Source organism: Somniosus microcephalus, chromosome 11 (assembly GCF_052327205.1).
Source record: "Somniosus microcephalus isolate GS21.2 chromosome 11, FLI_Smic_1.0, whole genome shotgun sequence".
NCBI lineage: Eukaryota > Metazoa > Chordata > Chondrichthyes > Squaliformes > Somniosidae > Somniosus > Somniosus microcephalus.
Genome location: NC_140997.1, coordinates 192,694,426 through 192,709,350, shown reverse-complemented (window position 1 = coordinate 192,709,350; position 14,925 = coordinate 192,694,426). Strand labels below are relative to the sequence as shown.

The window sequence follows — 14,925 nt, the reverse complement described above, 5'->3', positions numbered from 1 at the left end:
AGTTAAAATGCTTCTGGTTCTGGGTCTGTTCTGTGTGGTTGGTCATTATCAACTGAAGGTGGATTTGCTTTTGACAATCATAGAAAATCTCTGTCTTGACAGCAAGTAATAATAGTGATTTATTTTATTCAATTGTATTTGGTATATTCTCATTCAACAGAAAGCACGTCATGCATGCTGTGCGGCAGCACTGCCGCTATAGGTTACATGGCTTATTGAAGAATTTCAGCGTTTTATGACTTGAAAAAAATTATTGACAGCATTGTTCAATCCTTTTGATTTCAATATAGCACTGTCAATTTATCAGTCATTTGCAGCAATTTATTATTATTGATGTATATATTTTAACAGCCATTTCTTTCCAAAGCATGCCATGAGTTGTATTGACTTACATGCAACAAGTTAAAACACAATTTTTTGATATTATGCCCAATATATACTTCCTCTCCTGTCATTGAACCTGGTCCCTGGTTTGATCAGGCACTAGGGTCTACATGACAGTTATCCACACAATTTTCCCTTAGTACTGGTCAAAATTGTCCATGCTGTCCAAACTTCCATTGGCCAGCAGCTGCTTCCCACCCAATATAGGCGGGCAGTTAATCAGCAGCATCCAGATGAGACGCTGGAGTTAAAAATCGCTGGCATTTTCACTGCTGAGGTCTGGGGGGGTTTGATGCCTGAATCCTGCTCCGTTGGAATCGGTACTACAGTAATTAAAAGATTGGCTTCTGATGGTGGTGTGGAGGGAGCAAGGGACAGGCAGTAATCCAGAGTTAGAAGAGGTGTGGGCTGGGACATATCACTGGAGGGGGTCAGTCAGATTATGTGGAGTGAAACTGTGGAGGTATTTGAAAACTAGGATGAGAAGAACCTTGCAATCTCAATGCTGGGTAATAGAGAGCTAATAGAACCTTGCAAGGACAGGTAGTTGTAAAGGACATTGCATCCCGCAGAGTTCTGGCTTGAAGTTTATGAAAGGTGGATGAGGCGATGTTGGCAAAGAAAACAATCTATCATTGAGATGACGAAGGTGTAGATTAGAAAGAAATCAACATCCAGCTCTGAAGGGCCCCTTTAAGCTATACAAATTTCATATAACACTTGCAATAAAGTTTGGAGGTCATAATGTAACTTAAAGCTAAAGCAAATAATGAATTATTGTACAGTTTAAAACTGATAACAGAAGCAATGTGCTGTCATTCCATTTATAACTGATGGAGCCAGTACTTAAGTGTTCTTCTACCCTTTTGGACCTTTGAAAGATTTTAACCAGGAAAAAGAGCCTCGGGACTCCTGCAGATCTACTTCCACAGGAAAGTGGTCGCTCACGTTCAGGGCCTGAGAAGTTAGAAAAACAGGAGACTGTCAGCTTTGGTTTAAGTGTGATTGAGAAACATATCCTGACTTGTGCTTTATTCTCTGTCATCAGCCCAATGAGCTTGCTTAAAAACTTGTAATATGGGGTGACACAGTGGTTTAGCAATGTTGGAGCACCAATGAGCTGTGCAATAGAGTAATAGGACTTGGATTTTGCCCACAATCCCTCTCATAATGACTTCCTGATCTCGACCATGGTGCTGTATGAAGATGCTAAGTGGAAACTAGGCACTTTCTCAAAGGGAGGGAAGGACAGTTGGAGGGAGAGTTATCCTTTGTGAAAGCCTTGATTTCCCACTGGGGTACAGTTCCACAATTGGCATTAACTCTCCAGTATCTCACTAAAGTGGCTATTATTCATGTGGGAGATTTGACATTGAGTGTTAGTAGGCTGTCTGGCTGTGGAGGACCTCACAGCCAAGACCAATCCTGTCTTCATCCAGTGTCCATACATGTGCAATTCCAGTAGGGGTCACAGTAGCCTATTCCACCCCCAGCCGTTCTCCCCCCTCCCCCCCCCCCCACCAACAAACAACGGGTGCTGTGGTCATTTGTGGTCTCTTGCTGCTCTGGTTAGGATCTGCTAACTCACTAAATCAACCTGGGTTCTTTCTGGTCTGTATGGCTCAGAGAAATATTTTTTCTTTATAAAAGAGGGAGTCTCAACTTAAGACATTTGTGAGAAAGCAATATCTGCTGTTGTATATGATTTAGCAGATCTTACAAGCAGCACATGGCAAATGCCAATTACTTGCGCATTCAATATGCAATTGCCAAGTTAGAATATTAATCCATCAGTGTCTTAGTCTTTAAAAATACTCAAGCACTCATACAATACTGTGAGTAAATCCATTATTACGATGTACTCTCAGTTTAAGCCAGCATGTTGTGTTTTATTTTTGTTCTCTTTGTACAGCTACCAAAATCTTAAACCGTAGCAGTGACTATTCCCCTTCCACTGACACCATGTAGATGCATGTCCTTCCTTTTTTGGTCATCATCCTTCCATGTTCCCTTGAAACTTCTTAGCCAAGTTCCTTCTTTCCTCTCCTCACTCACTCTCTCCCATCACGCCATTGAATCTGATTTCCAACCTTCCCATAGCACCAAGACAGCCCTGGTCAAAGTCAGTCATGAAGATCCTTTGTGACTGGGCTATCCCTCCTCATCCTTCTTGATTTCTCCACAAGTTTGACACATTCATTCTTTACTGTGAGCCACATCCGTGGCACTGTCCTAGCATGGTTCCACTTCTACTGTCCCATAAAGGAGCACATCTCCTACATTGGCTGCTCCTCCCACCACTGCATTGTCACTTCAGGTATGTTCCAAGTCTTCATCCTTGGCCCTCTGCTGTTCCCTGCAAACATGCTACTCCTTGGCGACATGATTCGTAGACATGGGGTCAGCTTTCACAATTATACTGAAGACACCCAAATATAATGATCTGCCACCCCTGACTCTACAAATGCCTTTGTTTTGTCCTACTGCTTAGCCAACATCAAGTCCTGGATGATGAAGAATTTTCTTCAATTCAAAACTAGGAATCCAGCTTGTTCAGTTCCTCCTAAAAATTATGCACTTTAGCCCCCGACTCCATCCTTTTCCTTGGCTGCCCACTAAGGCTGAGCCCAATGGTGCATACCCATGGTGTCCTGTTTCTCTGAGCTGAGCTTTAAACTGCACATCATAACCACAGCCAAAGCCGCCTACTTCCACCACTGCAACAATGCCCACCTCTGCCCCTATCTCATCCCTTCTGCCAATGAAAGCTTTATTCATGCCTTTTGTCACCTCATTCAAAACCCCACCACCCAATTATTATCCTGTACTAATCCCCACTGCCCTATCACTCACTAACCTTCACTGGCTCCCCATCTCGCAACTCTTTGAGTTCAAAATCCTTGTCCTCATTTACAAGTTCCTGCCTCACCCTCGCCACCTCTACAACACATTCACTCCTATGTTCCAGCAGGCAGAGTCTGCTCCTTCGACTCGAGCCTCCTTTTTGTATCCTCCCTCCTGTGGCTCCACTTTATGATGGCAGAGTCTTCGGCTATCTCGGCCCCACACTCTGGAATGCTTCCCCTAAACCTTTCCACCTTGCTACCTCTCTATCTTACTTCAAACTCTACATTGATCTTGCCTTCAGCCACTAACCCCCCCGCCCCCCCCCCCACACTCTCTCACCGCTACTCAGTGTCTGGCTGGGTTTTTTTAACCTCTGTGAAGCACTTTGGGACATTTTAATTATGTTGAAGTTTTTATAAAATTTCAAGTTGTTTTTGCTATTATTATTACAGATAGACATCCTGCTACGTGCCTGACTGTTTAATGAGTACATCCTCAGATGTATTTGAAAGTGTCACCTTCAGCCAGTTGGTGTATTTTCAAATGTTGAGACAGTTATAAAAACCTATCTCTGCCAATCCTGTGTTGCCCTGAAAATGTACAGAATTGCTGAACAGACAAAATACCATAGAATTACCTTTAATTCAGTCATGCCATAAGCTTCTTTGAAGTTAAATATCTTGACTGAATTTGGAACGACTGCCTTTATTAATTTTTCTCCACGAAGTACAATCCTATTTTTTTTTTAAAGAATAGAAAAGTGGTTATAAAAATTCTAACATACACTGCTGGGAACACTTTACAGGTGTATGTACACCTCCAACAGTGAGGATGGTCAGCTTAGGACAAATCAAAAACAGGAAGCAGATTGGGCATTTAAAAAAGCCACTCTGCACATCAACATCGGTCCAAATGTGCAGGTAAAACACAAAACTGCTTATCACTCATGCATGACGTGAAATCAGTCTGATCACCCAACTGGTCTGGTCATATGTGTGAATGTGAAACTGGTCTGATCACACGTGTGAGTGTACAATCGGTCTGATCACACGCTCGAGTGTGAAATCGGTCTGATCACCCAACTGGTCTGGTCATATGTGTGAATGTGAAACCGGTCTGATCACACGTGTGAGTGTGAAATCGGTCTGATCATACGCGCGAGTGTACAATCGGTCTGATCACACGCGCGAGTGTGAAACCGGTCTGATCACACATGTGAGTGTACAATCGGTCTGATCACACGCGTGAGTGTGAAACCGGTCTGATCACACGCGTGAGTGTGAAACCGGTCTGATCACACGTGAGTGTGAAACGGGTCTGATCACACGTGTGAGTGTGAAACCGGTCTGATCACACGTGTGAGTGTACAATCGGTCTGATCACACGCGCGAGTGTGAAATCGGTCTGGTCACACGCGCGAGTGTGAAATCGGTCTGATCACACGCGCGAGTGTGAAATCGGTCTGATCATACGCGCGAGTGTGAAACCGGTCTGATCACACGTGTGAGTGTGAAACCGGTCTGATCACACGTGTGAGTGTACAATCGGTCTGATCACACGCGTGAGTGTGAAACCGGTCTGATCACACGTGTGAGTGTGAAACGGGTCTGATCACACGTGTGAGTGTGAAACCGGTCTGATCACATGTGTGAGTGTGAAACCGGTCTGCTCACACGTGTGAGTGTGAAACCGGTCTGATCACACGTGTGAGTGTACAATCGGTCTGATCACACGTGCGAGTTTGAAATCGGTCTGATCACACATGCGAGTGTGAAACCGGTCTGATCACACGTGTGTTTGTACAATCGGTCTGATCACACGTGAATGTGAAATCGGTCTGATCACACGTGTGTGTATGAAACCGGTCTGATCACACGTGTGAGTGTGAAACCGGTCTGATCACACGTGTGAGTGTGAAACCAGTCTGATCACACGTGCGTGAGTGAAACCGGTCTGATCACACGTGTGAGTGTGAAACTGCTCTGATCACATGTGTGAGTTTGAAACCGGTCTGATCACACGTGCGAGTGTAAAACCGGTCTGATCACACGTGTGAGTGTGAAACTGCTCTGATCACATGTGTGAGTATGAAACCGGTCTGATCACACGTGTGAGTGTACAATCGGTCTGATCACACGTGTGTGTACAATCGGCCTGATCACACGTGTGAGTGCACAATCGGTCTGATTACACGCGCGAGTGTGAAACCGGTCTGATCACACGTGTGAGCGTGAAACCGGCCTGATAACACGTGTGTGAAACCGGTCTGATCACACGTGAGAGTGTGAAATCGGTCTGATCACACGTGCGTGAAACCGGTCTGATCACACATGCGTGAAAGCGGTCTTATCACACGTGTGAGTGTGAAACCAGTCTGATCACACGTGTGAGTGTAAGACCGGTCTGATCACACGCGAGTGTGAAACCGGTCTGATCACGTGTGAGTGTGAAACCAGTCTGATCACACGTGTGAGTGTGAAACCAGTCTGATCACACGTGAGAGTGTACAAACAGTCTGATCACACGTGTGAGTGTGAAATCGGTCTGATCACACGTGTGAGTGTGAAACTGGTCTGATCACACGTGTGAATGTACAAACGGTCTGATCACATGTGCGAGTGTGAAACCGGTCTGATCACATGTGTGAGTGTACAATCGGCCTGATCACACGTGTGAGTGCACAATTGGTCTGATCACACGTGTGAGTGTGAAATTGGTCTGATCACACGTGAGTGTGAAATCGGTCTGATCACATGTGTGAGTGTGAAACCGGTCTGATCACACGTGTGAGTGTATAACAGGTCTGATCACACGTGTGAGTGCACAATCGGCCTGATTACCCGTGAGTGTGAAACCGGTCTGATCACACGCGTGAGTGTGAAACCGGTCTGATCACACGTGCGAGTGTGAAACCAGTCTGATCACACGTGAGTGTGAAATCGGTCTGATCACACGTGCGAGTGTGAAATCGGTCTGATCACATGCGCGAGTGTGAAACTGGTCTGATCACACGTGTGAGTGTACAATCGTTCTGATCACACGTGTGAGTGTACACTCGGTCTGATCACACGTGTGTGTGTACAATCGGTCTGATCACATGTGTGAGTGTGAAACCGGTCAGATCACACGTGCGAGTGTGAAACCGGCCTGATCACACGTGCAGGTGTGAAACCGGTCTGATCACACGTGTGAGTGTACAATCGGTCTGATCACACGTGTGAGTGTGAAATCGGTCTGATCACACGTGTGAGTGTGAAACCGGTATGATCACACGTGTGAGTGTGAAACCGGTCTGATCACACGTGTGAGTGTGAAACCGGTCTGATCACATGTGTGAGTGTGAAACTGGTCTGATCACACGTGTGAGTGTACAATCGGTCTGATCACACGTGTGTTTGTACAATCAGTCTGATCACACATGCGTGATACAAAACTGATTCACTCACTTGTGCATATTCCTTATTTTAAGCATAAGAATCAATAAAGAGGCTTTTGCTGATTTTGAAACTCACTGTGCCTGATCATTCAGTACAGATCAGATATATATACAGTTTTATTATAGGATCAGATGATTTTCTCCTTCCTTTTATTTGTTTGTAATGTGTATCAATTATTGATGATGAATTTGTCAGCCTGGTTTTGTTTTTATGTGCTAGGTTATTTTTGCTATTTTAGATATTGACAGGAAGAAGGGAAGGATCTAGTGATGACCTGACTGGCATCGCTCATCAATAAACTGACTTTATTGATATTCTTTTTAATTAGTGGCAGGGAACAAGGTATTATTCTTTAGCAATACAAATTTTTTCACTTCTCAATAACTTTAGTAGGATTATTTTATTTAATGTGTGTGTGCCTAACCCTCATTCTAAGGATTCTGATATGGGTGAAATTAGATGGTTTCTCCCCTGTTGCTGATGACTGCTACAGAAGGTCAAAGTTTCGTCCCTTCCCCTTTGTTGCATACTGCTGTATTTTGAAGATCCCGTTAAGTGGAGGAGACGGTACAATTTATTGTTTCGATGCAACTGTGTGCCATGCTTGATGCTCTTCGAGTTGCTGGATTTTAGATTAGGTGTTGGTTTGGTTAACTGCATGTACTTGCCTTTTGTCTTGTCGCGATACCTTTGTTCCTTTTTTAGGGTATTGTTATGGTTTGTTACTAAATAGTCTGTTTAATGGTTTGCATTGTTCTTAGTAAAAACAAAGGGAATGAAGAAAAATCATAAATCACTACCCATTGTAGACAGTGCTACATTCCATGACTGTATTTTTGTACTATAACATATGCCTCCCTCACTCCAACGTGCTTGTCATCCAGGTTGCACTTGAAACATTTTCTCACATGGTAAGAATCCCTTTGCTGCCCACTCCTTTCCAAGTTCATCTATCTTCTCACCTGTCATACGCACAGTGTGTGCTTTCTTTTACTGTTGTGTCGTTTTTATCTCCAATTAGCCAAACGAAATTGGTATCATTTCGCAGTCTGATATTTTTCCATTGCTTCTTGCGGACATAGTCACAGTCTGCATTGAAGTCTCCCATGAGTATGAAGTACTGTTGGAGGCAAACAGAAATGGCTTTACAAAGACAGGAACAACTCAATCTGAATGCTAAGGCAACCATGCTTCACTGATCATTTTTAGTCACATGCACCTGTTAGTAATGTCTTAATGTTGAAAGTTTTGAGGGAATTCTATGTCCTAATGTTCAAGTAAATTGTTACTATTCCCTATGAGTGTTTGTGTTGAAGAAAAGCACCAATCATTTCTAAACATCAATTCATGCTAGGCTGCTACCCAGAATTTGCAAATTTTCTGTGGCGATAACAATAACGAAAATGAACTACCTTCGTACAATGGTGTTCCAGAAAAAGCACTGAACCTTTGGAGCACTTTCTTCTTCCTTTCTTTCCACTCTGTCTGCTTTCATAGTATCCATCTTGGTGAGGTGGACACCCCTGCACCGACTGACATAGTTTGGAGGGTATAATACTGCAACCTGTAAGTATCTCCATAGATACCATTACATCATTGCCTGATGGTGAGGCTGCAATCCGATGAACTTGCAGGCACACAGTTGTTCTGCTTCTTGTTTGGCTTAACAGGAGGTGCGCCTGAATGATGTGGGAGGCCCCGAACAGGAAGTCTGAATTCAAAGTCTGATTGGCTAATTCATTCAGGCCTGAGTTCAGATATTTCATTATTCTTTAAAGTGCTTTTAATTTCCAGTTGTTGGAAGATTGTTATGGTGTAACAGCAATAACTACTACTTGCACCTAATGAAGTTATGAGCACCCACAAGATAATCCCATTGGCTTTTACACGTAAATTGCATGTGGCCTTTGTGAGTAATTATTTAGTGTCCAACACAAGTCTAGGTTATTAGTTATTAGTTTTTTCTACTTAAAATGGAAATGGTCACAGGGAATAGGCATTTTAGTAACAAATATAATTTTATAATCTATATTTTTGAGCATCAACCTTCTCCTTTTGATCAGTATTGGAAAACAAAACAAGCTGAGGAATACAACATGGGACTTACATACTGAGATAAAGAGTAGATTGCCTTTCAAAAGCTAGGCTTTATTAACCTTAAAAAACCAGCAGTACATGTTGAGCACCCAGTCTCAACCAAACTGTAGAAACTGAATTTAAGATGGCCACCACAGGTCACATGGAATCAACTAACCAATAAGTTTACAGCATATATCTCAAGGCAGGAAAACAGGCAACCAATTACAATGCTTCTTATAAAACAAGAATAATCACCACATTCACCCCTCCTTTTAAAATATACTTCAACCTAGGTAGCCTTTACAGTTTACAATTAGTTATTTATGACTAGAGCAATACATGTATAATGCCTTCAACAATTTTAAAATTTACTATTAAATTATTAATTATTTTAAAAGCCCATTTTTAATCGGTCGACCGGATATCTTGTTCGTGTCGACCTTCTTAGCCTTGGTGGAGTTCCTTGCCCTCCCACACCAGGAGACACAGAAATATCTTCTGCAGGGAGGCTATCAATATCCCGATTATCAACGGTTTCCGGATTGGAAGTCCCATTAGAAGGTAGACTGGGAGGGTCATGAACATCCATCGGGGGCAGACTAAGAGAATTGTAAGTGTCTGCAATAGGATTGGAAATGTTCGTAGTATCTGTGACGACATCAACATTATCTGAATTATGGCTATTGTTAATGTCCTCAGGAGAGGGCTGGCCACCACAAGGAGCTAGGTCTTTAACTGAAACCGTACTTTCTTTCCCATCTTGGAATCGAATGTGAGCATATTGGGAATTTGCCTCCAATAGCTCCACCTCCTCCACTAAAGGATCATACTTTGACAGTCTAACATGGCGTCGGAGCAGCACAGGTCCCTGCATAGTAAGCCATGAAGGTACCGAATATCCCGTAGTGGATCTCCGCGGATAGTTGAAGAGCCTTTCATGGGGGGTCACATTAGTAGCTGTTGAAAGCAATGGAATGCAGGGCATCAGGCAGTACCATTTCCCACTGTGTATTCTTAAGGTTCCGAGATGTCAAAGCCAACATAACTGCCTTCCAGATCACCCCATTGTATCGTTCGCACTGTCCATTACCCTGGGGATTATACGGAGTAGTTCTACTAGTAGAAATTTCCCGACTCTGAAGGTATTCCTTCAACTGGGAAGACATAAAAGAACTTCCCTGATCCGAATGGATATACGCAGGCATCCCAAAGATGACAAAAAGTTGAGTCAGACATTTAATAACTGTAGCAGCTGATACATCTGCACAAGGAAAAGCAAAAGGGAACCTTGAAAACTCATCCACAACAGTAAATATATATCGATTCTGAGTCGTTGAAGGAAGAGGCCCCTTAAAATCAACGCTCAGGCGTTCAAAGGGAGAAGTAGCCTTTATAAGATGAGCTCGTTGAGGCTTAAAGAAATTCGGTTTACACCGGGCGCAGACAGAGCATGACGAAGTCATCCGCTTGACGTCTTCAACTGAAAAGGGCAAATTCTTACTGCGTACGAAGTGTATCATCCTCGTAACACCAGGATGGCACAAAGCATTATGAAGATTAATAAGCGTATCTCCATGAAGCACAGAACAATAAGCCCTCGACAGCGCATCAGTGGCAACATTATCCTTCCCCGGATGATAGACTATATCGAAATGATAGCATGCCAACTCAATCCTCCACCTCATTATTTTATCATTCTTAATCTTTCCGAAATGTTTGACATCAAACATGAAGGACACAGATTTTTGATCAGTTACTAACGTAAAATGTCGCCCAGATAAATAATGTCTCCATTTACGCAGTGCTTCTACTATTGCGTACGCCTCCTTCTCTATTGATGAATGTCTCTGCTCACTATTGCTCAGAGTACGTGAGAAAAAGGCCACAGGTCTTCCATTTTGGTTCAGGGTAGCCCCAATTGCAAAATCGGAAGCGTCCATCTCAATCACAAAGGGAACCTGCTCATCAATAGAATGCACAACTGCTCCAAGGATATCCTTTTTAAGATTATCAAAACACATCCTGGCCTCCCATGATAGAGGATATGTCGTAACCCGAATAAGGGGCCGGATCTTCTGCGAGAAGTTTGCAATCCAATTAGAATAATAAGAAAACAGTCCAACAACTCGTTGCAAGGCCTTAGAATTAGTAGGGCAAGGTAACTCAATCAGTGGTCGCAGCCGTTCTGGATCTGGTTTAATCTTGTTTCCCGAGATAATATACCCCAGTAAATTTACCTCGGTGGTCGAAAAGATACACTCTTTAATTGAAAGTTAAGCCAACTTTTTCCGCAACTTGAAGGAATCTTTCTAGATTAAAATCGTGCTCCACCCTTGATTTGCCACACCGTGATGTCATCTAAATATGAGAAGGTGTCAGAGAGAGAGTTATCACTTATAAAAGCATCCATTGCCCGTTGAAAACAGGCGACACCGTTAGTAACACCGAATGGTACTCGGCAAAACTGGTACAGCTTTCCGCCAGCTTCAAAGGCCATATATGGTTTGTCTCTCTTAGCGATAGGAATCTGATGATAAGCACTCTTTAGGTCAATAGTGCTAAAAACCTTATATTGAGATACTTTATTGATAAGCTCATCAATCTTAGGCAGGGGGTACGCATCTAATTGAGTATACCTGTTAATAGTTTGAGAGTAGTCTATCACCATTCGCTTCTTATGTCTCTCATTAGTGGTGACAACTACCTGTGCCCGCCAGGGCGAAAAACTAGGTTCAATGATTCCTTCCGATAAAAGACGTTGAACTTCAGAATTAATAAATTCTTTATCCTGACTGCTATACCTTCTTGACTTGGTAGCAATTGGCTTACAGTCCGGCATCAAATTGGAAAAAAGTGATAATGGAGAAATGAATAAAGAAGTTAATTCACAAATAGACAAAGGTGGCTTGGTTCCTCCGAAAGAAAGACTGAGAGACTCATGTAATTGAAGCACATCATGACCAATCAAAATGTCCGCACAGAGATTAGGCAGAACGGATAGGCGTATATCAGTATACGTATTACCTAGGAGAATTAATTTCACAAGGCAACAACCAGCTACTTGTGAGGTGAGAGTCGTCTGAGCCATACACACCTGATAGGAAGCAGGCGAAATTTTCAAACGCTTCTCCCTCACAAACTGAAGACTTATAAAGCTCTCAGTACTGCCTGTATCTATAAGGGCCTTCACTTCTAACCCATTAACTTGGGCCATAACTATAGCTTTGTTTAGGCCATGGGAAAAGGCGGCAGAAACTGATGCAATAAACGCCCCATCTAAAGGCTGAATGGTCGCAGAGGAGGCAACCGATTTGCAAACACGTGCATAATGACCTCCCTTGCCGCATTTACTACACACAGCCTCCTGAGCAGGGCACTTCAGACGGGGGTGCCGGGCGTTCCCGCAAAAATAACACTTCTGAATCCTAGAGGCAACAGCTGCCGAAGTAGAAACTGTTTCGGAATCTGGTAAACCACTCCTATTAAATCCACGTGACTCCCTTTCATCCGGAACTGCCGAAACCACGGTCGCAGGCCGATCAAAAAGAGCATAAGAATCCGAACTTCTCTGAGCCAAATCCAATGTAGAGGCTTGCTCAAAAGCACTCTTAAGATCCAAGGTCTTATTTTCTAATATCCGCTGACGAATTGATCTAGACAGTAATCCATTAATAAATGCATCCCGTACCGACTCTTCCTTATGTTCTTCTGCAGACACGGCCTTATAATTACAGTTAGCACCAAGGCGCCGGAGTGCTTGTAAATAAGCATCCAAGGATTCTCCCGCCTGCTGCCTACGGGCAGATAAAAGGTGACGTGCAAATACCTCATTTTTGGGTTTAACAAAAAAAAATTCCAACGTAGCAATAGCCAATTCATAAGTTTCACAGTCCAAAATATACTTATACACATCCAGAGCAATGTAGTTGATTAGTATATCCAGCTTATTCAGAGATTGCTGATCCAACACACCCAAAAGGTTTTTAAATGTACGATACCAATGTTTCCATTGATCATCCACTCCTGCAAAATTAGGGTCAGCATTAAATCGTTCCGGTCGAAGATATCGTTCCATTATAGCAAAAGGTTAATAAATTGAGATAAGGAGTAGATTGCCTTTCAAAAGCTAGGCTTTATTAACCTTAAAAAACCAGCAGTACATGTTGAGCACCCAGTCTCAACCAAACTGTAGAAACTGAATTTAAGATGGCCACCACAGGTCACATGGAATCAACTAACCAATAAGTTTACAGCATATATCTCAAGGCAGGAAAACAGGCAACCAATTACAATGCTTCTTATAAAACAAGAATAATCACCACACATACGAACATAAGAATTAGGAACAGGAGTAGGCCATACAGCCCCTCGAGCCTGCTCCGCCATTCAGTAAGATCATGGTTGATCTTCGACCTCAACTCCACTTTCCTGCCCGATCTCCATATCCCTTGGTTCCCTTGGTGTCCAAAAATCTATCTCTCTCAGCCTTGAATATTCTCAACGACTCAGCATCCACAGCCCATTCAGGTAGAGAATTCCAAAGATTCACAACCCTCTGAATTAAGCAATTCCTCCTCATCTCAGTCTTAAAATGCCAGCTCCTTATCCTGAGACTATGCCCCCTAGTTCTATACTTTCCAGCCGGGAGAAACAATTTCTCAGCATTTATCTTGTCAATCCCCCTCAGAATCTTGTATGTTTCAATGAGATCACCTCTCATTCTTTTAAACTCCAGAGAGTATAGGCCAAATTTATTCAATCTCTCCTCATAAGACAACCCTCTCATCCCAGGAATCAATCCAGTGAACCTTCGTTGCACCGCCTCCAGGGCATGTACGTCCTTTTTCAGATAAGGAGACCAAAACTGTGCACTGTACTCCAGGTGTGGTCTCACCAAAGCCCTGTACAATTGTAGTAAGACTTCCTCACTCTTGTACTCCAACCCCTTCCTAATTGCTTGTTGTACCTGCATGCTAACTTTCTGTGTTTCCTGTACGAGGACACCCAAATCTCTCTGAACACCAACATTTAATAGTTTCTCATCATTTAAAAAATATTCTGCTTTTCTATTCTTTCTACCAAAGTGAATAACCTCACATTTCCCCACATTATACTCCTTACACATTACACATTGCCCCTTAACCTGGCTATATCCCTTTGCAGGCTCTTTGTGTCCTCCTCACAGCTTACTTTCCCACCTAGCTTTGTATCATCAGCAAACTTAGATGCTGACATGAATCTTGTCATTCATGTGGAAATGACTTATGAAATAATACTGGGCGGCCTGCTGGTGGCGCTGTCCAGGGAGAGTATAAATACTCTCTGGGCATGGGCCCAGCTTGCTCAGGACATTCTTTAACAGGAACTAGTGAAGGACACAACTAGATCTCCATGTTGAAAAACACTTGATTAAAGCCTTGTTTAATACTTAGACCAAGTGCCTAGTAATTTTCTTACGTCAGATACATTGCACTCGGTCCCTTCATCTAAGTCATTAATATAGATTGTAGATAGTTGAGGCCCAAGCACTGATCCTTGTGGCACCCCACTAGTTACAGCCTGCCAACTGACCAAATGACCCATTTATCCCTACTCTTTATTTTCTGTCCATTAACCAATCCTCTATCCATGCTAATATATTACCCCCAACCATGGGAGCAGTTGGGTGAAGTGGAAGCTGCGGCAGGAAACAAGGTCTGAGCTGAAGCTGGGATAGAGTAAGTTCAGTTTCCTGTTATTTGGCAACTGGGAACAGCAGAGACCAGGGCTTTAGGTAGATAGAGGCATTGTTGTGGTTGAGGACAGAAGCAGCGGGATTCCTGGAGCTGCGGCCAGGAGAGGTGATGTTCCAGGGTTTGGGCCAAGTGTGTAGACATTTCTGGGAGCAGATGCTGGTGAGATTGATAGGGCCAGTTTCTGTATTAACTTATAGCATGATTTGCACTGCTATTGTTTACTACATATATTACAAACCTCTGTATATAGTTAGTCACATTGGCTCGGATTTTGCGGTCGGCGGCGTAACTAAGGATTAAGCGAATGCACACTTAGCTGCTGGGAACCCTCCTCCGAGAAGTTGCTGTCAGATGCTGCGGAGTGCAGGGCAACGTAACGGCCCACAGATCCCAGGGGCGCACCATGTGTGTAAGTGTACCTGGGATCACGTGGGCCGGTGCTC

At 43.2% G+C, this 14,925-nt stretch overlaps 1 protein-coding gene across 3 annotated transcripts in view; it reads right to left on the bottom strand.

Moving 5' to 3' along the window:
• Positions 1–14,925, bottom strand: part of LOC147111072 (deoxyribonuclease gamma-like) — a 49,890-nt gene that overhangs the window by 3,427 nt on the left and 31,538 nt on the right. For 2 of the 3 annotated variants that reach the window (XM_086001564.1, XM_086001566.1), the window contains exons 6-7: positions 7,631–7,788; positions 3,869–3,965 (exon numbers count right to left, since the gene is read on the bottom strand). In XM_086001564.1, coding sequence (XP_085857690.1) covers positions 3,869–3,965; positions 7,631–7,788 — 255 coding nt within the window. Of the gene's footprint in view, positions 1–106; positions 1,342–3,868; positions 3,966–7,630; positions 7,789–14,925 lie in introns of those variants that run through there. The other variant, XM_086001563.1, reaches the window with a different exon arrangement.